The sequence below is a fragment of the Suillus subalutaceus genome, assembly GCF_016647625.1.
Source record: "Suillus subalutaceus strain FC151 chromosome Unknown DFJ58scaffold_87, whole genome shotgun sequence".
NCBI classification, from domain to species: Eukaryota; Fungi; Basidiomycota; class Agaricomycetes; order Boletales; family Suillaceae; genus Suillus; species Suillus subalutaceus.
Genome location: NW_024540336.1, coordinates 153709 through 179014, shown reverse-complemented (window position 1 = coordinate 179014; position 25306 = coordinate 153709). Strand labels below are relative to the sequence as shown.

At 48.2% G+C, this 25306-nt stretch overlaps 7 protein-coding genes across 7 annotated transcripts; 5 read left to right on the top strand and 2 right to left on the bottom strand.

Annotated features, from left to right (window-relative positions):
- Positions 1-3148: 3148 nt before the first annotated feature.
- On the bottom strand, positions 3149-4597 carry DFJ58DRAFT_843337 (uncharacterized protein; the record flags this gene model as incomplete). The annotated part of the gene is made up of 7 exons (XM_041392961.1): positions 3149-3172; positions 3524-3649; positions 3679-3783; positions 4050-4153; positions 4198-4243; positions 4330-4500; positions 4559-4597. The coding sequence occupies 7 exons, from the start codon at positions 4595-4597 to the stop codon at positions 3149-3151; spliced, it is 615 nt and encodes a 204-aa protein (XP_041241632.1).
- A 656-nt stretch (positions 4598-5253) lies between these two features.
- Positions 5254-6520, top strand: DFJ58DRAFT_730348 (uncharacterized protein; the record flags this gene model as incomplete). The annotated part of the gene is made up of 4 exons (XM_041385887.1): positions 5254-5540; positions 5593-5806; positions 5860-5956; positions 6006-6520. 4 exons carry the CDS (start codon positions 5254-5256, stop codon positions 6518-6520), a joined length of 1113 nt encoding a protein of 370 aa, XP_041241631.1.
- Positions 6521-7129: 609 nt separating this feature from the next.
- On the top strand, positions 7130-7294 carry DFJ58DRAFT_892044 (uncharacterized protein; the record flags this gene model as incomplete). The annotated part of the gene is made up of 1 exon (XM_041394772.1): positions 7130-7294. A coding segment is annotated over one exon (165 nt), but the record flags the coding sequence as incomplete, so codon positions are not given.
- A 1057-nt stretch (positions 7295-8351) lies between these two features.
- Positions 8352-10805, top strand: DFJ58DRAFT_843334 (uncharacterized protein; the record flags this gene model as incomplete). The annotated part of the gene is made up of 8 exons (XM_041392960.1): positions 8352-8456; positions 8510-9193; positions 9257-9961; positions 10116-10164; positions 10219-10295; positions 10360-10379; positions 10479-10622; positions 10679-10805. The coding sequence occupies 8 exons, from the start codon at positions 8352-8354 to the stop codon at positions 10803-10805; spliced, it is 1911 nt and encodes a 636-aa protein (XP_041241629.1).
- Positions 10806-12170: 1365 nt separating this feature from the next.
- On the top strand, positions 12171-13892 carry DFJ58DRAFT_730344 (uncharacterized protein; the record flags this gene model as incomplete). Its single annotated transcript, XM_041385886.1, has 4 exons — positions 12171-12679; positions 12730-13354; positions 13409-13640; positions 13708-13892. 4 exons carry the CDS (start codon positions 12171-12173, stop codon positions 13890-13892), a joined length of 1551 nt encoding a protein of 516 aa, XP_041241628.1.
- Positions 13893-15892: 2000 nt separating this feature from the next.
- DFJ58DRAFT_843332 (uncharacterized protein) lies at positions 15893-18294 on the bottom strand (the record flags this gene model as incomplete). The annotated part of the gene is made up of 5 exons (XM_041392959.1): positions 15893-16196; positions 16252-16721; positions 16814-17030; positions 17090-17530; positions 17597-18294. The coding sequence occupies 5 exons, from the start codon at positions 18292-18294 to the stop codon at positions 15893-15895; spliced, it is 2130 nt and encodes a 709-aa protein (XP_041241627.1).
- Positions 18295-24107: 5813 nt separating this feature from the next.
- Positions 24108-25122, top strand: DFJ58DRAFT_608931 (uncharacterized protein; the record flags this gene model as incomplete). The annotated part of the gene is made up of 5 exons (XM_041380854.1): positions 24108-24220; positions 24337-24449; positions 24471-24610; positions 24664-24976; positions 25028-25122. Coding segments are annotated over 5 exons (774 nt in total), but the record flags the coding sequence as incomplete, so codon positions are not given.
- Positions 25123-25306: the final 184 nt, after the last annotated feature.

The window sequence follows — 25306 nt, the reverse complement described above, 5'->3', positions numbered from 1 at the left end:
CCTTCACAGATACGGATATACAGTCGCAGACAACTATGAAGCTTTGGTCGCTCGGATACAAATACAAGTTGATCCAACGGATCTTTTCGTCCTTCCTTACCCTTTAGATGAACCTGCTTCTCCGTTAACTCAAGCTTTCTTGGTCTCCGGTTGTCCTTAAGCTTCAGGTTCTTCATCGGGATTGGCGCGTTTGTCGTGCGATCGAACGGATGGTGGAACGGGCACGGCCTGCATCTCAGTCAGCATCAAGCAGATATACCGTGAAGTCCAAGCGGTTAAACGCCTATCACCGTGAGGACCGGGATACGCACGGAGTCGACCGAAGTGCAATCACTGTCGCGCTCGTAAGGGGACTTACTCCTGGCGGATCGTGATGGTCCGGAACGCATTATGCTCAATTTGCCTTTGGACAAGTATATGCCCAAAAAACTCCATGACGCCCATTATGGCACGAATCCCCAGCTTCGTTATCTTAGGACTGAGCGAGGAAGAAGCTGACAGGACTCGGGGATAAAGGACTTCTATGGCTAACTGAGGGGGTAATGGAATTCTGATTGACCGACGGCGGGTTATTGCGCCGCTTCCTTTGTTATATGCATCGAGGCAAATAAATGCACGACGGGCAGCAATAGTCCTGTGCGCTGTTATAAAAAACGACCATAAGAACACAACAAAGCATGTACGAGGCTGTAGCAGCGGGCGCCTCAAATAGAGAGTTCGCACAGAACAATGAAGCCGCCATGCAACTTACCATCGCGATGCCACGCCCACCATTTATTTCAGCCTGGTAAAACGGAACGTAATCGTGGAAGTCACTCACAGATTCATCTCGCCTAAGAGTCCCGATGCAAATCGGTGATCATAAAGGCATTGCAGCATGACTGGCTCACCGTTGAGGTTGAGAGCAGCTAAGACCCGTGTGGATGTCAGCTTGAGTGGGAGCATATTTGAGAAGAGGGCTCAACGCTGGAGCGGTGTTGCGGGTCAATGTGATAGGGAAGTAAACCAGGCCATCGTAACGGAGAAGGCACGAAAGATCCTCATGACTGAAACGTTTTCTCAGAACGAATGGCCTCGTCAAAAAATCACGAAGTCAAATGGCATCGTTGGTAGACGTTGCCAATGAGCTGCGAAATGTAGCGGAGAACTTGGTCACTTGCTTTAGGCATAGCTATGTGATTTGTCCTGACAACCGCGCAGGCCCTGTACAGTGCCAGCATCGACAGAGCTGAGAACGTTGTCCATTCCCAAAGCGCCATGCTTCGAAAGTGAGATCAGTGGCTTACAATAAATGATATAAAGCGAGACGGTACCTATGTTCTTATCATCAGCGAAGTAGAGGCATGCTGTCACGGTACAGAAAGAAGAAAGCTTTAGACCGCAGTCGTCGGAAAATTGCCGATGGCTAATACACATGCTCTATGACCGTTAAGGTCAGCCACGATCGATCATAGATGAGAGAGAGAAGCAACAAAGGCCAAGCCAGCTTGCGCCTACCCAAGAATATGAATAACTCGAATCTGCCAGTCGAGCAGATTTCCAATATGTAGATTCCAAACAGCACATGGACTACATTGGTTGGTGAAAGGGACCACATGGGAAAGATGATCAGAGTAGGAAATTCAGCATAATGCTCACTGCCTTCTGCCTCTATTTCCTTCGGGGTTTTCCAGCCAACCATTACAGATATGTGTAAGACATTCAGGAATTACTCTTGTCAGAATCCACGCCAACTTTTTCAATGGTTCTTCCTTTATATGAGTTACTCCTCAAAAACTGGACAATTCCTTTGACAAACACACTCCCTGAGCTGTCAAATCTCATTAATGTGACAGCTAACGAGATACGTGGCTATGTGGCTCAGGCAAGAAAGACAAGGCGTATGCCCTGTCGTTGAGTGAGCCAATATACCATGTTTCCACCTTTAATTGTTATTAATGACATGCTCCCGAAATTGAGTGGTGGATGCTTTCCGGTCTAGTGCGCACTAAATCGTGTGGCATTTGTGACGATAATGAAGGAATTCGAGAAGGAATCCTGCGGTGTACCGATTCAATGTCTTGCGGGGAGCGTGGGGTCGCAGACTTTCCGATGCGATGAAGGGCCAAGGTTCTTGTTGAGAGGGATAGAAAGCTGTGGCCGAGCTGATGAAGACTGTGGTAACGAGGGGATTTCTCCCAAATGCAGGGCCATCTTGCATGAGTGAGTCAGCAGCGTTCTTGGAGCTAGGCGAAGAAAACTGAGGGGGATGGTCTGGTGTTGAAGGAGGCTGGGTAGGAGTGCTCTAGCGCTGTTGCTGCCTCCGCTTTCTGCTGTTTTCTCCCCTGATTTGTCGACCTCTTCGTTGCTGTGCACTCACCTGCAGCCTGGTAACAATGAGATGGTGACGTTGAGGTTTGGGTGTTCGTTTGCGAGGTCTGTCATCATGTATCCAAACTTATTGGCTAAACAGATTCTTTAGTGTATATACAAGCTCTCACAGGATTCGATATCTGCCTGATTGTCTATTGAAATGGAAAGCGGGAAGATGCAGCCTTGTTCCGTGGCAATAAAATGGGCTGTGAGAGACAGACCGATTTACTCTGCATGATATGCTCTGTGAAGTTCTTTCTCCGTTCTAAGGGGATGCCTTAGCATTGACACCTAAAGCAAGGACTTGTGGCCCCTTTCCGTTGGTTATCGCAGAGCCAAAGCTACTTCCTGTTTACTAAAGATAAAAAAGGTCAGCTACATGCCTCGCACATGAGCGTCAGCATGGACTGGTAGTACCGCTTGATGAGTCGTTCTTGAATTGACAAGGCATGATGAGCAGCGAGGTTGCGAGTGCGAATTGATTGTCGCTCAACATCAACATGCTTGGATTGATGTGCCAGTCCTCGCTACCCAAAATGCAGGCTTGAGCACGATGGTCAGATTCATTCACCAAAGTAAAATGAGAGTTAATGTATTCAACAGACTAAGCGGACGCAAGAACGTTCAGTTCACACTCTTGAAAGGATTCAGACACACGGCTTGAAGACGGTTCAGAGGTAAACATAGGTCAAAACTGCTGCGCTACTCGTAGAGGTGGCTTCGTGGACTGACGCAGTACTATGATGCGGTTGTAAATTGGTGGTCAATGGTTTATTTTATTTATTTCCTAATGCATTCAAATCACGCGCGTACTGTCAACCTTTTTGCACACAGCTGTAAGTTGTCAACTGCTCTGGGAGTAGCAGGTCCAGATATTGTGTAGTCCCGCTCGTCAACCGCCAGGTCTTCTGTAAAATCGAGGCGGTCTTGCTTGTAAATAAACCTCAGGACTTGGAGTGCTTCAATTGTGGTCCGAGATATGTTGCTGCGCCATAGAGTGAAGGTCTCTTTGCTGGATGAAAATATGCGCTCGGAAGGCACAGATGAAGCTTGAGCAGGCAGGACATCCATAGCGACGCGGAATAGAAGCAGAAATGTATGTTCTTTTTGCTAATATGATACCGGTACCCGTTAATCTTATGAATTGCAGACAGAGATATACCACACATACCTCCCAGAAACGAACGATATCTGCTGTACGTTCAGCTGTTTTAAGTAGTATACCTGCATCTTCGTAACGAGAAAGCTCGCATTCAGCATCCTTCCTGTCGAGTTCGAGCTCCTTGCGGAAGCGTTCCTCCATGTTTTCAGTGTCGGTGAGCGTACCGCTGGTTCAGAGACAATGATGGTAGGAGTTGGAGGGATAGCGCTATTAGTAGCAGAAAAGATGAGCGCCGCACATTTACTTGGAGGTTGTTCATGCGGCCAAATCTAGCCGATAAGGATCGCGAGGCGATTGCCGTCAAGTTGGTGAGCACCTGCTGTGATACTGAGGGTGTGGATAGTTCCAGCTAGGTCTTAGTCTTGCCGATTCTAATGGACATACGAAACGAAGTCATCTGCAACCAAAAATCATGACATCCATAACATGCACAAAAAACGACGAACCACTTGTAGCATCCATTCTCAAGCATTGTCAACACCCTCAACCTCCCTGTGCTCCTGTGCAAGTCGGGAGGAGGTGCAGTCGAACCCACCATTAGACGGGCTGGGGAGAAATAGAATGGGTGAAGAAACCTAAACGTTAGCCACTCCTGTAACCACTCAAGCTTGATGCCTGGGTTAACAAATATGGTTCGACCTATGAAAAGTCACTTGATAGGTGAAAAAAAAATTGAAACGCACCCATCGAAGGTGCGTATATGCGCGTTTTCCTTCCTTCATTGATGTACTGCTTCGGGTCTCAATTCAATGAATAGCCGAGCGAAAATCTAGACTTCGATGTTGGATTAATACTGCCTGCTGCGGCCTGCCCACCTGGTCCTCGCCTGCTGCCCCTTGGTCCTCGCCAGAAGCCCACCTGATATCAACCTCGCGGCGTATGCCGACTAGTATAAGGTGCCGGAAGATATTTTGCTGATGACGTCGATTGTATTGCCGAGTCGCCACAGGATTGGAGACAGTGGATTCGCGTTTTCTCTCAGCGAGCTTCGCATTACATGTACCCAAATCAGTGCCAGCTTGAACAAGGTTTTTGAAGACTTACAGAAGGGGTGACAGCTATGTCGAGTCCACTGCAGCTCATTGTACCGATATTCGTATTATAGGGCCTGAGGCCATTCACAGGGGATTACGATGTATGGGTATGAAGTACATCAAATCGATTGTAAATCTCGAACCCAACGAGTTGAAACAATTTTGGTTGTTTTCGAACCGAATCGATTTCGCATCGAGTTTAACTCGCCTCGACGGCAACACTATCCAGACGGTTGTGGGCGAGACACACGTAACATATTTGTACCAAAAACACGACCAAACATATCGTTGGTTGTACGGAACATTATGCCAAGGACTGTAAATTAATCTCTCGGTGCAATCGCTTCATCTTGCAGCAGGTATGGCAAATGACAGTCTTGGATCACCCGGGGTCTTGGATCAGGACGTACGGCATTGTCTCTATTTCATCATTCAAATAGACACTCATCACCATACTGCAGGTCCGTGCCAGCATCCAGCCGTCTGTAAATATAACAACCGTCCAACTGTGCACCGAGGGGGACATAATACCGCTCATCCATAGGGCTTTGAATGATGAAGATGCACAGGTTGCCGACCCGTCAAGAGGGTGGGAGGGAGGGAAAGTAATTGCCGTTCCCATCGGTGGAGGGTCTGCAGGTGTGCCAGACGAGCAAGACATGCTGGATGGGCACAGTCAAGAGCACTTGAGTGGTGCGACACATCATGGATCAGGGGAACGCGCAGAACAACACCGGCAGCCACAAACAGAAAGGGAAACGAGAGCGTCGTCGCCGTAAGAAGCTCGCTAAGGACGCGAGTATGTGTCAGACAAAGGCCAAGCTTGCCATCAAACATCTTCCAACGTCGATTGCTACTACTCTCTCAGTAGACCAGTTACATATCGCCCAGGGAGCTTATGTTGGGAAGCGTGTTCAAGCTAACAATAAAGGCGCTCAGGAGCTTGACAGCCTGCTCCAGAAGGGATTTAAACTCGTGAAATGGGATGGATGGTAGGTTATTTTTGCGTATTCAAACCAGAGACCTTATGTAGGGATATGTCAGCACACCTCATGTTTTGTTGGACAACGGCAAACGCATCATCGGCGTATTGGCAGGACGGCCTAAAGATGATTCTTGGAAAGATACTGCAGAGGCAGCCTGCGACGCAATGGAGGAGGCAAGAGGACGGTGCGTCTTCAGAGATGTTGACAAGGAACACCGGAGAGGACGCTATCCATGCCTTGCAGTGGGAGTTTCATATGGTGGCGGACAACAGGTAATGCCAAACATCCATTGAGCTTTCAATGACTGTGAGCTGAACAAGAGTAGATTCCAGGAAACCTTTTACATTCCAAGAGCAACCGAACGGCCGTCCAATCCCTCCTCGGAAACAAGGCCATCCAAAGACTTGCCGGATTTGGAAGCAGTACGCACTTCATTTCGAGATCAGTCCATGCGATGACTGAATTCCAAAGGTATATTGCACCACTACTCGCCAAAAGTACACCAGCTGTATGTCAACGCCAGAACTTCTCTTTTGGAAAAGCATCCCAGTTTGAAATGGAACTTTCGAAACAGTGCGTTCGCCGCAGCAACGTTCAACTTCGGCCCTGCCACAGTGACCTATGGCCACACGGACAATGGAAATTTCGCCAGTGGTATGTGCAGCATCACTGCTCTAGGAAACTATGACCCAACCCAGGGTGGACATTTGGTTCTTTTTGACCTAGGGCTGGTCATTGAGTTTCCCCCTGGTTCAACCATCCTCATACCTTCAGCAATTCTACGACATGGCAATGTGTCGATCTCATCCAGGGAAAAACGCCTTTCCTTCACTCAATATTTTGCGGGAGGATTGATAAGGTGGGTTAGATATGGCTTCCGGACTGCAGATGATTTGAGGAAAGAAAGTCCTGAAGACTGGCAGGCAGCAAAAGCCGAACGTGAAATTCGGGTTCAGGAGGCAGCATTATATTTCTCCACTTTGTAGACTAGAGTAGAGTCTCAGCGAGATGTGGAACAACGCTGATATTAGTGAGCACCTAGAGTAGAGTCTAGGTACGAGTCAGTGAATGTAACTACTATGAACTGTACTAACATACCTCAGCGAGATGTAGAACAACGCTGAGGTAGGTACGAGGACGAGACGCACGCCATGTATCGTACATTATGTAACGATCAGTGGCTTGATGCGAGACGAGTAGGTACTGTATAGTACAAGATGCCAATTAGGTGAGGAAGGTGCAAGATATGGATATAGTAGCCAACACACTTCTGGAGACTTGTATAAGGGTGTCAACACAAATACAGAGTAGAACGCGTTAGTAGTTGAGAAATACAAAACTACCCTCGCCTTTGGTAGCCACGGACCGCTCATCTAGGTGCTGTCATAGGTGAGAAGCTCTCCTTTTCGCAGAAGAGAGCTTTTGAAACGTTCACGTCAGCAATGTGCGATGAAGGGAAAACTAGAATTCTTGACGAAGTGGAATTCGGACAGTATATGGCGGTCCAAACGCAACAAGTGCACGCACACAGAAAAAATCGCCCACACACTCAACCACTGTTTCGAGATGCTCCTTTATCATACCCTAATTGCCAATTGGCAACACCTGTAATGGTCGGTGTTAGAGCTATTACAGCTGTTCTCATTGGTCGACATCTTGTGCGCAATGGTATTATGGGAACGCGGGCAGCAGACTTGTGGGTAAAGGGTGCTTTTAAAGCGAAAATGGATCGCAAGGAGGATATTGCAATCCTTGGGCTATGGTTTGCACTGTTAGCACATTCTATCATCTAGCATCTCATGACATTACGTTTTGGAATGGATGACATGTGCGTGGCTCAACATGTGCTCAATTACGTTGTACACGTGTAGTATTAGTGGCCAGGTGAAGCGACCCCATCTTGTCAATTACTAGCCATACACACCACCTTTTCACTCGAAATATACAGTCTCCCTTCATAAGAAAGGAAGCTGTCTTGCCGCTGGATCGACTGGGCCGCAAAATGCTCCCTGTATTAAGTGAGGGGAGAGCTGCACAGGAATCAAACTCAAGCAATCGCCATATCAAGTTGGGTTTTATAAGTATCTTCGTAGGAAGGCACGGGAATTGGACTCGAATGGAGGCGAGAGAAAACGGAGGAGGGCACAAGTGGAGTATGACCGAAAGCTGATTGAAAAGAACCACGAGATTGACAAGCGGAGGAAGGAACAGAGGGACGCCGCCACTGCAAAGCTCGATGCCGTTGTGCCTTGTCTTGTGGATGCAGACTTGGCCAAGATGCGTGTTGCTGACATTGTTCTACAGCTTCGTTGGCATCGTGAGGTTGACTTACATGTACCACGAAACAAAGACATGCCAAAGCGGAAGGAGGACAAATTGAAGGTCCTGAGGGAAGCTATCGCACGTTACACGAGTGGGGAGGTTACACACCGAGAAACCACACAGGAGGTTCCTTTGGAGACAGGCGAGAGTGAAGATGAGGACGAGCCTTGAATTTTTTGAGTAGAATAAGCTTACTAATTACTTTGACTTGCTATAATATTCTACAGCTGTTTTGGTGTTGTACGGGCGTCGTAGTTCAATATAAGTTATAACGTTCGAACGGTCGTGTCGTTTGACCGCATTTCTTGCTTACATAATGCCACACTTTCTTTGGCTGAGTTTCCGCTCCCCATTATTAGATGAGGGAAATTACGACACGTGGCACACGTGTGAGTACATATATAATCCTAGGCAAATTAGAGCCCCAGATCACGTCCAAATCCCATCTGCCGTACTTCATCTTCAATTTTAACACTCCTAAAGGTACTTGCAGCGATGCCTAGGGTACAGAAAAACAACGATATTTCTACTATCCCGGAGGAGTTATGTTGTCGGATCATTGGCCTATTAAGCCCACGTGATATTGTTGCATGTTCATTGGTGTGTTGCGCTGAGTGTTGTAGATCAGTGTACTGAAGATTTATCATGTAAAGACATGTAGGGCGATATATAATGCAGTGGAATGCTCCGCCGAGCTGCAATATGCTATTGAACTAGGAAGGCAAAGACTAATCGAGGTGCATCCACGGTCATTGGCATCGACATGGGCGATGTGCCTTCTCAAGCTCAGGGAGAAATCAGCTGCATGGGGTACTCTCAGCCCGCAGACGACGAAATACTTTTCTGTCATGTCGCATTTCGACCACGCATCCTTTTACCACGATACGCTGTACCTTACCAGATGGATCCGGCGCTTTGAATCACCATCCACAGTGATATCTCAAGCCATCGATCTCCACGGCGCCATGATACCCATAACAAACACACATCCTGTTGATCCAACATTTCACCTCGCATGTGTCGACGCATCGCAAGACTTGAGGGTCTATGTGTCTTATCACAACGGTCAAACTCACAGTTTCTTTTACCTGTTATTCGAATCCATGTCCACGGACACGGTGCACCCCTTGGTACATAACTCTAGTATAATCTCAAGCCGGAACGAGTTCCCATGCGAGTTCCAGAGGGATTTTATGAGCGTCGCAGTCTTCTGTGATCGTGTTGCCTCCTCAATATCACTTTACAAATCCCACCCCTTCGACCCCATAACCGGCAGACCGCCAGTGTTTGTGCGATCGTTCGTGGAAATCCTTAATTGGCAGGAAAATCACGGTGATGTGAGCATACCAAGTCACATATAGTTAGTTATTCAACATGCTGACGTGAGTGCTTGTCATCAGGCATGCACTGTAGATGGAGATTATCCACTGACAGGTGTACAATTCCTCAACGCAGAGAGGCTGTTGGTCATGGCAGGGCTTGGTTATATCGAAGTCTACGACATCAAGGACCTGTGTCAAGTCCCAAAACGGCTGGCGATATTTGAACTCCCTTGCGGGGGGCTATCCATTGTATCCTCAACTGCGTCATACCTCTCACCAAGTTATGTGCGCCATGTATCAGCAGATAATCAATGGATCTGGAAAACAAACACGATGGATCGTTTGATATGTGTGAAGACCAGGTTCACTCCGCGCTTCATTGTCATATCCCCAAGGGCGTTCGATGCATATATGACACCCCTGTGGATGGATTCTGATCCAGTTGCCTGGGAAATGTGGGGTCCGACAAACTGTCGTTGCTTCCTTCTTGACAAGCGTCACGACATTTTTGCTGTTGGGGGAACGAGGTTTGCATGGTCTGCGCCAATCTCAAACACACAAGATACATCAATACAGCTACATGTCGCCGACTTCAATCCATCCACTGTTGTGCGTGGCATCGGGCGGGTTATACATGATCCTGTAACAACCAGTGTATTCACTGACGATGCTGTAACTACCTCTCTTCCATATGTGGAGGTTGTAAGCAGTCAAGTCTATCCAACCGGCTGCATATCTCGTATCATGCTAGATGAGGAGCGACTGCTGCTGTTCACTTCCAGTGTGAGTATTTGTCAATCCGCATGTGTTATAAGACAATGCATTGAGTGTTACACACAGAAAACTGATACGTTGGACCTTCAGGTGATGGAAATGTAGCCCCTCTGCAGTGGGTCTCGGAGATGCACGTTTATGACGGTCTAATCCTGTTGTGTAGTACTGCATGTATGTTTTCATTGGTGATGAACCAGTCAGACGTACTCGAGGTACATTGTCCATCCACTTTCAATGAATTGTAGTGACATTTTGCAACACGTCAGTGGTGAAAGGGGGACCGGGAACCGCCCATACAGGCTATGCTTCAACGTTCAAGAATAAAGCACACATGAGTACTTTTGTGTGTCCACCCATTCAAACGCCCTTCAGCTTCAATTTGCATCCAACCTGTATTTGCGTATAAGCAATTGAAGGCAGGAGATAGGTCAATTCAATTCAAGAAAACGCGTGTAACCGTGTCATAGTGACCAAATTCGGCACAGCCACGCCTGCTTTGTTCTTATCATCTCATGGTGGTTGTCAGTATTGGAGCTATCACAGCTACTCTCCCCGGTCCACATCTTGTGCGCAGCGGTATTGTTGGAAAGCGGGCAGCAGGCCAGTGGGTAACAGGTGGTTTCAAAGCAAAAATGGATCGCAAGGAGGCTATTGAAATGCTCTGGCTAAAGTCTGCACATTGGACACGCTCTATCACCTAGTATCTGACGGCGATACCTTTTGCAGAGACGGCATGACACCACGCAACGCGTTAGACACAATCGTCATGCCGCGCGACGCGCGGGGCGGTGGTAAAGGGACAGTCCCGAGTAAGAGAGGAGATGCGGGAAGGCCTGAGGAACGAGTCTGCTAAGCCTTGAGCACGCTTGTCCAATCACCCTGGTATAAATAAAGTTAAACTTGAATGGACTCCAGAGCCGATTCGACAATTCAAGACTCCGCCTGATTCTGACGCTCGAAAATCGACATCAGAATCGATGTCCGAATCGGCACGTGAATCGACGTGTTTGACATCCTCTATTCCTACCTTTACATGATACTTCACGTACAAATTGATTTGTAGGTTGTGTTTCATACATCCGTGATCTCGCACTGGCTTCAGTATTCCCGCACCACATCCACCATATTTTTTTCGCTCAACCCCCACATCCGAGTCACTTCACAATCAACCAATGTATCAATACCCACATCCACATGCTACATTCCATCAGCAAATTTTACACAGCGTTAATGATTTGCATCTACTAGCTCTATATAATTCTCCGTACTCACAGTTTTCCTAGCAGCGTCCTAACCAATCGTGCCGAAGTTCATCTGCCGGGCGGACTGTAAATTCGGCCAGTGTGTCTATCCGTTACTATTGGTGACATGAGTGTAACTCACGAAGTATTTGTTGAATCTGTAATGTATGAACGAGCGCCAGTTCGCATTCACTTGCACGCAAGCGTGTTGTGTGAGATCGCTGCAAATCTGAGGGAGACATGCCGTCGTGTTTGCACATATCTTGGTGGTGTAACATTGCCAAAAAAAATCAAGATTTTGTGAGTAGGTTGCTTCTAGCTACAATTTGCGCTAATTTTTAAAGTTCTATGCGTTGTGGTTGAGCCGTGAAACACTCGTGCAAATCAATTTGCATCATTGGGCCATCAATAGTAACAGGTTTGTGCTTTTGAATTGAAATGACTTATATGGCTAAATTACATGATCGGTCACGCTGTCACGGTAGGAAGTTCCGCGTCTTGAACTTCTCTTGTGATCACCCAGTGTTATTATTTGGCAACCAAGAAAATACAAAATGATTTAGAGTCCCATTCAATATGACACCTCTGATCACTCCTGAAATGCGCGAGAACATCGTAACATCGACTCACAAGAAGCAGGCGAATCAAGCCAGCGAAAGGAATGATTAAGGACAACATGGCAAGTACGTAGGTAGATATATTACTTTGTCGAGTGTAGACGACAAATGCTAATCATCGAGTTGCACCAACTCGTTCTGTGCAAGGCCTACTAGTATCGACGGAGGGAATGCCTTGAAGATATGAGTGTCAGAGTGATTGATCCTGCATGAGGCAAAGGAGAACGTGACGGCTTGAATACCCTCGATTCATTGATGTGACCGAAAGTTACGTATGGTTTGTTCTCTCGAATTATCGTACAAACACCGAGCTCGCAAAGAGACTCTTGTGCACCTCTAAAGTCATTTACAACATACCGCATGGCTCTCACAAGATGTGACGAGGCACATGACAAGCGTGAGAATATGAATGTGTTGACACATATAAACATCAGATATGATGGCCTCTCCCTTATCTCCACTATTATGTATCGACAACCAGGACCGGACCCGAACAGCAGATTTGACGCCCCCACGCTTGATTGGCCCCTAGAGCCGGTATCCCGAACCAATCGCAACTTCCTACCGACACCACCCAGAAGCAACCGCACGTCGCTCGAGGAGTCCCAGGGTCCACCAGAACCTTCGCGCGCTATCCAAACTCTTGCACCAGTCGTATCACCCACGAAAGTGGACATACCGCCTGGTCATTTGACTCCTCCAACGTCCCCATCCAGTCCAGGGCAAGAAACCCCCGACTCTATTTTGAAGTCTCTTAAGAACGTTGCAAACAGAGTAGTATCCAGCGTTGTATTGGAAAATGTGTCAGCCCCTATGTATGAAGCAGTTGTCGCAGAAGCCACAAAAAATGGGGATTGGCAAGATGTAAGGTAGGTTCCACAATGTGATCGGTTTGAACTCAGTGTTGAGGAAGATGCAGAGTTGATTACAACGGGAGTTTGCTCATTGTACACTGCCCAAGCCTCGGCCACGAATTTCCTGGGGATCTCTTTGATTTGATGGGTCGTACAGGGAGGTCCTACCCAAGGAAATATCATAGCAGCCGCATTACCCAGGGCGGGTCAACCACCATTGATCTGGTGGTCGGATCAAAGTCACCGGACTTTAGCCTTTATGAAGTGAAAGAAGGAAGTGGGCTGGATCAGAAAGGTGGGAATGTAATGCCTACAGTTGCCTTGGAGGTAGGATATTACGGGGAAAAGGAAAGGAAATTGACCCTGGATGCTGGCCGACTTATATGCCTGTCCAAAGGCATGATACAGTTGGTGGCAACTATCGACATAGATCACGAGGTGGAAAAGAAAAACAATGGAAAACGCAAACTGAAATCCGTCATCTGGACCCATTGGGAGATGGATCCAGAGTATCCGAAGTTGGTTGAAGAGCATGAAAGGTATGAGCTGAATGAGCTCATTCCTGAAACAGACGGCGAGCTTCTGAAGAACAAAGAGACCGTCCAGCCAATCCCTGACGCCTATCGAGCGGTAGTGACATTTGCTGGAACTTCCCATTGGGTTAGAGCCTACAAGTCCAACGTTTATAAGGTACGTAACCTTGTTCTTTTCAGACTTCAATTGCTTGAACTTGGGAATCTTTAGCTCTTTCCACCCACAGGGATCAACTCTATCCCAATTCTTTATCGTCATTTGTTCCGTGACCCACAAGAGGGTGACCAGGAAAACCCTGCATTTACCATTCAGACAGCGGATATCATGGCTACCATTCACAGCTTTGAGGAAGTTCAGAGGGAGATCGATGGCACAAAGAAGAGGAAGCCAGAGGATGTAGACTTGATTGACAACGAGTTGCTTGCAAGATTCAAAAGGCGACGTGCCAACTAGTACTGGTTAGAAACATGATGTAACATAATCATGCTCAAGTGGTGCCACTCTAGCAGCAGTCTGTTTCCGCGCAGGCAAGGCCTGGGGCAGAACCCTACCATACCACTTAGGAACCGAGAAAGAGCATACTGTGTTTGAAGTGAAAGAACTGGGTCTAACTCCCGCTGCAAAGCTGATAGCCACCGAACGCAATCTCTCATTTCCCCTGTCCATCTCGGTCAAAAATCAGGCCTCGATCTAAGCCGGTGAGCTTCCATTCACGTCCCGGTTCTTATCTGGCAGATCATTGTCGCAGGATGATGCAAAGCATCACAGAGGACTTCAACGCAACAGTGCGGTGGGTTCTGGGGCACTCTGATGTCCATAGCACTGCTCAACAAGTTGTGCACTTTGAGTTGGACATGCTGAACCGCATGCAGTACGATTGCAGCATTGAGCACGTACTGCTCAAATCGTACACATGCTGTTCAACGTTTGTTTGCACAAGTTAGATTTCCATCGATCTAGTTCTACCGACTACTCCAAACTTACAAACCTGTCAATCTCCGTGCGAGGGCATCCGACCGATTTTCACTGGAGGTCAGTGCTGAGATCGATCAGCATTCAGCGTTGGTTATCGAGAAGGTCCTGCCCTGCACAAACGAGAATAGTCGTTTGTTGGTACTTGTATTTGGTTGTTTGGTCACTGTTGATTTTCTTCGATTGTCTCTTGCTCTTTTTCTCTTTACTCTCTTGTTCCATTCATCCCAACTGCCTAGCGCGCGCCTTTCGGTGCATCTTGTTTATTCAACAGCCGCGCTAGGTGGGGCGGCACTCCCTCTGTCCTTACAGTTACAGGCAGAGTATTCCTGGGCTGTAATGCCTGGGAGGGGTCGCTGCTGGGATTGGATTTACCTCTTGCGCCCTTTTGGCACAAACGGGGTGACCTTGTTTATGTCTTACTTACAGGGTGCCCTCTCACATACCATGTGAGGGTATTCTGTTCGTTTGTTTTCTGTGGCACCCTTTGTGTACAGTTTGATGTGTCTTTTCCGCCCTGCCACCTTATTTCTCACCTTGTAGGGCGGAACTTCCGCTCCTTGCTCTGGCGCATCTCTTTGTAGACAGGTTGTGCCGACTCTTTCTGTCTTGTAGCCTTACCTACTGCGTCCGCCTAGCATACGCCTCCCCTTAGTGGGAGGCACACCTGTGGCAACCTATTTTACTCGTTGCTCCTTTTATCCCAGCCGCCTGGCATAGTCCTCACTGTCTTGTGAGGCAAATCTGGAGCATGCTGCAGTCGTGCTGGGCGTTGCTGCACGACGTTATTCCCTGTACAGGGCATAGGATGGGGACTGATAAGCTGGATTGCGACCACATCAATAAATGCCTTGAGTTCTCTTGGCGTTGTTCTTGAACTGCATCATGCGAATGTTCACTGAAATATCTATTATAACCTACTATCCCCTATGCTCTGTTCGTGACGGTACGCTATTTCGTGAGTCACACTCATGTCACGAATAGTAATGGACAGTCACACTGGCCGAATTTACAGTCCGCTCGGCAGACGGTTAGATTCATGATTCGTGATTTATGAGCTACTTGGATGTGGGTGTTGAGTGAAAGAATATGGTGGATGTGGAATACAGAAACCAGTGTGAGAAGAGGGATGTGCAAACCGTGGCGATGGCAAGTGCCCAGGCTGGGAGTTTGCAGGAAGTTCTGTTGGCAAATTCTGTGGTTGGCTCGAGGTTGAAGCTGCCGACGCCATAGCAACGGCACTCGTTCGTTTGCGCCCATGAAGTCCCGCGAGCCTTGGCTGACTGGCACAGCCAGGATTTCCTGCAAGATGTTCCTCGATTCGTGCAGTCAGTTCAATTATTGTCCCATCTCTGAGTAGCGGAAGAGCGCCGGCGATAGTGACGAAATCGTCCTTGCGCTTGTATGATGATAACGAGCCGTCGAATACCTTCGTTTTGATGTCTTCCTCGATGCGCGAGAGCCGAACATTGTTTTCGGCTTTTTTCTGGGCTGCAACCTGTCGACGCCGTTGATGAGTAGATCCCTAAGCAGTCCCGGGAGGTTTTCCCGTAGAAAATCGTTAACCAGCTTTCCGGTGGCGCTCGAGACCGCGTCAGCTATGGATGGGTGGTCCAGTGAAGACGATGCAAGACTGTTCTGAGATTACACCGATCCCCCACGCATCCTGGTCCTTCGAATGGGCTCCTGGGGCTCAAAGGGACCGAGGCCGCAAAACGAGTGCTACTCCTTTCCCAACCAGCGATGCTTCTCCACAGAATTATTTGACAGTTCAGGAATGGACTCGCGGAGGTTCCTATAGTGGGAATGGTCTATTTCAGTCGAGTGATCTGCGCCCTCCGCCAGTAGGTCGTCTGCTAGAGAGAATGCATGTTTGGCGGAGATGAATTCCCTGGCCATGGCGATGGCACCTTGTCGGAAGTCACGGACGCCCCAAGCACATTGGAAAACCTCTCTGTTCGTCTGCTTAAAGACGGCATACCACTGATCTTTGTTGATCCTACTGCCGTTGTCCAAGACCAAGAAGCTGACACGAACCAGTGAGAACCGCCGTCATTGTGAGGCATGACGATGGGACTCACGTTTTATAATCGTGCTGTGCTGAGTCTCCATATGCCACCTGTGCCAGAATAGACTCTGCTTCTCTAAGCCCTCCAGCAAGGAATTCTACCAACCATCTTGCCACCTTGGGGTTGACAAAGGCGGGAGTGCAGGAATCTCGGTCCGTGATGTGGGTGGTCTTGCTGTAGCCGGACAAGAAGAAAACTTCCTGAGCCTCGACAAAGATATTCCGGTGCCGATCGGCGTTAGAGATATGGTGCTGTAAGAACTGGACTGATCGCGTGGATATTTGCGAGGTTACGTATAGAAGATGATACAGGGGCTTCCATACCTCCCCGCTTTGGCGTAGGATGTCTTTTACAGCTGGTATATCCCAAGAAAGCACACCGCTCCCGTCCAACATAGCGAGGTGATGTTTCTCCACCAGGTCGCGGAATAGCTTGAGTCTTAGTGGGTGGAAGCTCTCTCGTGCATCGCAAAGGAATGTCCCCTGGTTGTGTTGGTCATGTCATCGTAGATGCCGTCAGGCATGTCCTCCAACATGATGCGTCCGTGCGTCAGCTTGAGATACCTGTCTTCTACCTTTTGCAGGAGGATTTGAATCCCTTGGCGAAAGTTGGAGAGGTTCATGGTCTCCGTTCCAATGGAAAACCAGGAAAACTGGGGATCGACATAGACTTTTGGCTCGCGTTTCTGACCGAATGCCAATGCCGAGGCATATTGCTGATATTCATGGACCATGTTAAATGTTGTAAGGCGTCCCACACGCAAGACCTCGTCGTGTACCGCAATGACTCGTCTGAAATAAATAATAGAGGGATGAGCGATACACGAAGGGCACAAGGGGAGGGTGCTTACTCGAGTTCGTCCACTTCATCCCCCTTCTGATACCATAGCGCATGGACGATGCACGTACTGTTGAGGAAGTATTTCAACTTCGCGAGGTCCGGGGTGTAGTCAGTGGCTTCATAGAAGTTCCCATCTTGCCGCAGCGCCCTCAACCAAATAAAACGCTGGATAACGTTTTCCCAGGGCTCGCCCTTATGAAAACTTTCTGCATTCATCAAAGACCACAAAAACTCGTGCAACCTGGTGATGGCTGTCTCATCCAGAGAATTGTTAGAGTCGTTCATATGCGTTATAAGGGCGACCAAGGTTTGTTCCTGAGCGGGATCAAGCTGAAAACTGAACTTTGAGGGATGATCGTTCTGGAAACGAAGCCTGACAATCGCCCGAAGAAACTGGACGATCGTATCGCAGTAGGAAGTATTGTTATCAGAGATCGGAACCCAGTAAACTCTACAAAGCAGAGGGTGACGTGAATCAGAGGCCGCGCAGACGTTGTATTAGGTAGGACAGACTCACGATTTGTCCGTCACATTGCTGCCGTTCAAGAGGGCCTTGGCCAGCGTCAGCTTGTGGGGATTTCCATCCAGGATGGTAGCAGCCATGTCCATGTGCGCCTGCATCAAATCCTTCAAGGCGGACAACACACCATGGCATTCTGCAGGGCTGTGCTTCTCCTTCAGCTTTTGGATCGCCTTAACCTGAGCTGGATCAGAACGGAGATTTGGCATGAATACATCCCAGGACATGGCCTTGATGAGGGGCCTTCGCTCTTCAGGCGACAAGGACGGCTGTACTACTGGAACGTAGAGCGAGGGAACAAATGTGTCGTTGAGCACTTTTGCCAGGTCCTTGTTCTGGAGGGAATCATTGGGATCCACCATGAAGTAAGTTCTTCCCACAGAATCAAAGAGCTGCTGCGCATGAATTTCTTTGCATCGTAGAAGATCCTTACTGCTTTGAGAATGGACATTTTTAGCATGTTTTTGCATGGTGGCCTTGTCGCAAACCACACAATCGCAGTCTGGGGAACTCAAACATAAGAATGCTTTGCGGGGAGAGGCAATGAGCTGGACGGGAGGTCCTCCAGAACCGGGGATTATGACTTGCTCTTGCCGGTGATAGATCTTGTTTTCTTCTACATATGTGGCTAGTGAGGAACGCTGGGACACTGTCAGAGATTGTTTGTGTTTCTCTTTGCGGTGGCCAGCGACCATGTCAGCTGTCAGGCACTAACTGGGGTGGGATGTGCGCGCGAGTGCACAGGGTTTTCGTTGGCAGGAGTTCTCAGAGGTGCGCTGGCGGTGTACGGGTCTGACTGTGTGGCGGGGAGCGAGTTGGCTCAATTCCTTTTAGCCGTCATCTGCTATGTTGCAGAATGCGTGTTCTAGTCATCTGGCTGCCGCGATGTGCTTGAATAGATCTGAAGTATATTTCTCGTTGCTGTAGCAGACGACCAATATCGAACCCGCGATTGGCGTTTGAGGGCGTCCCGCTGCGTGCGGCAGTACCGTTTCCTTCATCTTTTCGTGCCCCGGGGGAGATCCTTAACAGTACTTGCGTCTGCGTCTCCTTGGACTTCTCGTAGTCGCCACAGTGAATACTGAGTCAGACCATCCCTCATCTATCACAACTTCCAGGCCCGAGCCGTCCAACAACACGTCCTGCTACTTCTAATCTAACCCTCATCTTGATCCTATATTTTTCCCCACACTTCCTCAAATCCCTCTTTTTTTTCCCGCGCTCCGCGCCCCTTCTCCTCTCACTCCCCACAACACCTTCTTTCTCCCTCTATCCTTATAACACCCCAACCTATCTCACTCAAATCCCCCATCACCTCATACCATCCAAAAAAATTTCACCCATCACACTATCTCTTTCTCCTCCTTCACTTCACTTATCATATCTCCTTTCCCTTACTTTCATTTACCCCCGTCCTTGTCCCTCACTGTCCCTTCCCTTCCACCTTCCAATGTCTGTTCCACCGTCCCGCATATCGCTGGTTTCAAACTCACCTCACTCAATCCCATCCCCTAACCTTGCTGCCCCCCACCCTCCGCCCTTTCTAGCGTGAGTGCCAAAATCCTATATCTCACCCAAGTCCTTCATCGCACCTTTCAGCGTGTTTCACTCCATATCCTTGCATTTATTGCTCCTTCTCCGTTCAAATCCCTTGCCATCGTCCCGATGTTCAAACCACATCCTACCACATCCATCCCCCCAGCCGCTCTTGTGAATTTCTCTATCTCTTTCAACCCTCAGCTCATCATCAAACTCTCCCGCACAGTCCTACTTTTCGTCCCCAGTATCATGCTGCCAACCTCTTCGTCTTTCATTATAAGGACTCCCCTTCCGTCGGCTCTACGACAATATCATGTCGTGTTTACAGTACCAACTCAGCAAATCCCATATCAACCTCGTCTCTGCAAATCGATGCCGTCTCTTCGCGTTCTTACTTCCCACAACCCCGTGCACAATCGACCGTGAGCGAGCGCATCAGTCCGGAGCTCGAGCTCCGTTTCCGTGGCTGTCAATCCTTGTCGTCCTTTTACATGATGTCGTTGCATATCCGCGTCGCAGACGAAGCTGTCTTCCGTTCACTGTCCACCCTTTGTATGCAATGCGGGGGATGCCGTGGCTTTCAATCGTTTTCAGATGTTGGACATTGTTCGAGGATCCGATAATCCTGCACGACATGCACACGCCCGTTTCTCACCAATCCCTTTTCTAGCCAGAGGTTACACACTCCACGATGGCTTAACATCGCAAGATACTCGAGTCTGTATTCTGGTGCGTTCAATCCAGTCTCCTCAGCTTCTTTCAGCCTGTCTGAACTATAATTCGTTTCTACATGGCTTCTTCAATGATATGTCTGATTGATGTCTCCTGCGATGCTTACAAAAATCCCCTGCCAAGTTGTCTCCTTTTTCCTCGCTCAAAATCCATCAGCATAGACGTTTCGGTGAGGGGAAAGGAATGCACGATCAACGCAGCTTTCAGCGTCTTCGACAATTGCTAGGAAGTCCACGTCAATCATGTCGTCCAAGTTTCTGCTCCAACATCCCCATGAAATGATGCAGAGGGCCCCATAGTACTGAGCAAAGAGCTGTAAAAAAAATTACTTGAACCTTAAGAGGAGACAGAGCCCAACAACACAGCATGACGTGGTGGACGCAATGGCACCCGATGCCAGCCCTATCTCTTGCTTAATACCTGTAGATATCTGGTCAGTCGCAAGCTTGGCAGGATTTCCACAGCCCGTAACTGAGTCCTCCTCCACAGCTGCATATACATAGACGCCAATCATCGTGTTTGATATCTCCTGCCTTCAACGATGATGGCGTTCAACTACAGGGAGACTGATGGTTTATTGGTGTTTATTATTGTTTATTACTCGCTCAGATTTCGTCGCGTGCCATCATCACCTTGCAAGCAACGCGATACCACCTCGACATTTCGAACGCAGCCTCGCCTCGCATCATCATCTTCACTGCGTAACCAGCCCAAATTTATCCTGTTGGACGTCCGGGCCGGCAGCCATTGACATCGCTGTCCACCGACCCCATCGATAGGTCTTTCTCAATCCTAGATTGGCGTAGTTTGTTGAGACGTATGCCGCCTGGCCGCCGCATCAAGGCTCACGCTACCTGTTGGGACACCTGGGGTCCCACAGGCACACTCTTTTTGAAGTTCCCGCCACACTCTCATATCTGGACCGGATGTGTGTTTGTAAGCAAATTTGTTTCCCTCATCGCATCACCCAAACCCACTGCAGGTCAACTCTCACAGACCATACAAATGTGGGTTTTCAACCAACTTGCCATAAAGGGAGCCGCGGCATTGGACCTTGGAAAGGGACACATGCATCCTGTAGATGACACCGCAGTCGTGTAGGATGGGGTGTTTGTTAAGACAATCCACGTAGGCCTTCCTTACTATATTTTTTTCCCCTGGTTTATTGTCGGTTGGGGCTGTGCCCTATGGTAGACAATACCTACTGTATATATACTTATCTCCTACTACCTGGATACTTCCTCCTCCCTCCCCTGAGGAACTGACATTTATGAATGCTATGTGTGGGGAACTCTCCATTTTTCTTGTCGGTCTGAGTCACCCAAACTTCACCCTGTGTCCTTCACTAACCGCCCTTTTTCCACTGCAGTCTGAGTGCAGTTTTCTTAGCATTCTGATTTTTGGTGAACACCAGGAAGAGTCCAGTGGATTTTAGGCGATTCTTGTGCTCAAATTGGTTTGACTAGAGAAGAGAACATAGTGTTTTTCAATGTGCTTGGGAAATTTCCATCGAATCTAACCACAGCACTCACCGACAGACAGCAGGATGACCACCATAGCAATTGAGCGATTGATATCCTGCATGCGACATCAGTAGGTCAAAGCCTAGATGGTACCCATAAACATCAGGGCCGAAACGCCTGGCTCTACCTTGTTGGGCACCAGACGGACAAACACATTGTGATACTCGCCATATAAGATGGCTTCCAGAACTGCTGACATTATCGCAGGGCTCACAGACTTAACTCAGGATCTCGACAACACGAGCTCTGATGTTCAGTTTTCTATATGGTCGTGGCTAATTCAACAGCTTCTAGTTTATGTTTCCATTACCTAGTCAGACGTATGCTATAAGCCCTCGTCACCAGACAAAGCAAACGTCATCAGACACATATCGACTGCTGACCCGCACTATTTGCATTAGGTTTCCTCTCACACTTGTTCACTGCCGCTATGATGCTCCCTTTTTCCTTCACTGCATTCCCTTGGATCACATGGCCGCCTTCTTCCACTATGTTGTCATCCGTGGCAAGCGCTACAATGCATCTCGTACCACCGGTTCAAATTTCTTCATTTGTGCCTGCCCTCACCCCACAGATTAGAAGTGCTCCGATACATGCATATGGCGAGGTCCTAGAAAGTTTTCAGTACACCCTGAACTTCCGTGGTGTTGATAGTCCGATGTGGTTTGGTCGTTGCCCAGGATGGCCTGTGATGGGGAGCGCGGATCCCATAGAAAACGCGACTGTAACCCTACTTTAATCAGACTTCTTTTGCCTAATATTCAGAAGCAAAGCAGCTTCGCTTGCACTAATTTCCAGATGCAAAGCAGACCACAGAGCTAATATTCAGATGTGATTCGCACGTCGGGTTAGATGCAAGGGCGGCTATCTAACGCAAGCCCACATTGCCTAACCCACCTCGGCATTTGGTCTCAAATCGGCCACCATTCTACACCTTAACCGGTGGAGTTGACACGTTTGCCACTCTTAGTGTTACCGTCGAAGCAAAGTGACCTCGAGGTAACTACACCTCGCTTCGAAAACGTGGGACTTCGGTTGACTTCATTGTGCCGAAGTTGGTCGAAGTGACACTTCATTCACTTCGAGAGTTGAATCGAAGCTATCAAATAGATCAATCATTATCGCTACAAGTCTAAAGCCCCTTATGCGTCTCCTGTCTCTATCATATTTTAATGGTAAAACATCACTGTGCGTCCTAGAACATTCAACATGAGCCTTTCGCACACTGTGATCTCGATTCTCGAACATTCGTCAAGTCGGCTCCATCATTGGATTGAAATTTGCAAGAATGGTCTAAAACTTAAAAGCGCGTGCACATTACTAGCTGTCTGCCGTATCGAAACGAATTTTTTACTGCTCTCCATGTACCATCCAACAGCGGGTTTTCTTCCCAGCAGCCGATCACAGCTTCCTTCGTACTCACCTCCAGCACTGGGCATCCCAAGGTCTAGCGAGAGCTCTGGCAGTCACAATACACAGATTTCTCCATTAATAACGCCAAATGGTTCTTTCGATACTTTGCGAAACCTCTCTCCACCTCTGCATGCCCCAATCTCAAATCCACTATTGCATCATGCACCTGTACCCAGTCACAGCAACACGGCCTATCCACAGTATATGATGCCCATGCAGCATGTCGAGCCGCTACAGCAGATGTGGGGCCCTGCACAGCCTGCTTCGACTCCACCTATATTTATGCAGCAAGATCATGGTGTTCTGCAAGATTCGACTGCTCCTGTCGTTAATGCAGGAACGACGGCAAAAAGGGCCCAGGTGGCTGGAAACGTAAAAAGCCTATGGAAGATGCAGATCGTCAGAACAACACTCAGGCTCGGAGCAAGAAGAGATGGACCACTTCGGGTGCAGTGCAGCCACCCGAAGCTGCAGCTGTTTGTGGTGTTGGTCTAGTTGCCAACCCTGTGCCTGTGCAGCCAGAGACTGCACCTGCAGCCCCCGGGCCGACGCTGTCATATATCCCTCTGCCTCGAAATGTCAACGAAGGTGGATCGCGCCAGCCACGGGTGTCAAGGACAGTTGCCACTGATGTTTGGTACTTTTTGTGGGCCTTGAATGGCAAGGAAAGGCCAGATAAGATGCCGGAAAATCAACCACGACTGATGGCGAAGCCAGATTGCAAATATGTAGCATGCCGTCTCTGCGGGCGAGTCCTATATGCATTACATCAGTTGTCTGATTGAAATTGAACTATGTGAGCTAGTGACGACGAGAAAAACCCACGATGGAAGGCGTGGCAGCTTAGGGATGGGATGGCGTCGTGCTACCGTAGCCGCTTTGAATACCAGGATCAACAGCTTTGGAAGCAAATTTGCAAGAACATGGGGCTTAAAACGAGGCATCGATCAAATAATTATATAGGTGGTGAACGTCAAATATTCACAGTAGAGAGGTTTCGTTACTTGTTTGTGCGTTGGGTGGCTGTCGATGATCAAGTATGTTTGTGGACTGATGTTTCGGGATAATCTCACCAGCTATTTTGTGTACAGAGCTTTAATGTCGTGGAATGCCCGGAGTTTCAAGGGCTTCTCCGGTGCCGATGCGGGGTGAAAAAAATAGACTAAAGTACAAGAGTCACCTTATTGCCCTTCGTTATATTGGGGGTTCTCATAGTGGTGCTAATCTCGCTCGAGAGTTCTTGAAAATAACTGACGAACTTGAAATCACGAACGATGTAAATGATTCTAGTACTGCTCTAGTTTGGTCAGATTACTATGGACAATGCATCCAACAACGATACATTCACGTCGGAGCTTGAGATGGAGCTAGATAAGAGAAGCATTCCATTTCACTGTGCTGGCAATCATTTAAGGTGATATTCAGTGCTTATTTTCGGGGGGGTAGAAGGCTAAATGATCGTTAGATGTTTTCCTCGCGTCGTGAACCAATAAACCCTCAAGTTGTACCTGTGTCAGAAGCACCTCCCAGCTCTGCCACTTCAACAGACCTTCAACTTTACGCTGACTCTTTTTCAAATGATCCCGTTCCTGAATGTCGCGAGATTGTCAATGCTTACAGACACTCGGATCAGCGTCATCGTCGTCTCCAAGCTGTTATCTAAGAATGGAACAACAATGTATATTGGAGGGGTAGGCTTCCTGACGACAAGGATAAACTGCCTGTGCTCCGCCTTCTGCGAGATTGCTCAACTCGCTGGCCATCAACATTCAGAATGATTGATCGTGTTCTGACTCTGCATCCGGTAATTTGTTCTCAATCTCAATTTCTTTCCTTTAATGCTTACGTCGTCAACAGGCTATTCAGCCATTGCTGCAGGAAATTCAAAACGCAGACATTGCCCACCTTTCCATAGACTCAAAGGATCTCGATGTCCTCCGCGACATTCATCATATCATCGAGATCCCACACGCAGCGCAAGAGCTACTCGCATCAGAGCGCACTCCTACTCTCTCAATGGCCCTTCCTGCATACGAACTTTTGCAGACCAGATGGACCGAGCTGAAGGGTTCCATTTGGGAGCTTTCCCATTATATTGAAGTCGGCCTCGACAAGCTCACCAACTACATTCGGGAAGGCAGGAGAACACGGATATATGCACTAGCAATGAGTAAGTTTGCGATTCCTTTTTGTATTTTACCTTTTACTAAACTCTTGATAGTTATCAATCCGAGCTTGAAACTTCAGTGGATGAAGGTCCACTGGAACGAGAATGATGCAAAAAAAGCACGGGAATGGATGTTAGAAGCGGTATGTTCCTTTCGTTGTCTTCCAGTCAATGTCGCTGACCTTTGTCTACAGATGATGTCGTATCGGACAGCAATACGCTTGCAACGGGAAACAGTACCTAAACCGTGCCTATCAGCATCACAGCCTTCCTACTACACAAGTACTAATTCTACATCCGTGCCTGCGAAATCATTGATGGCGGGATTCGGGC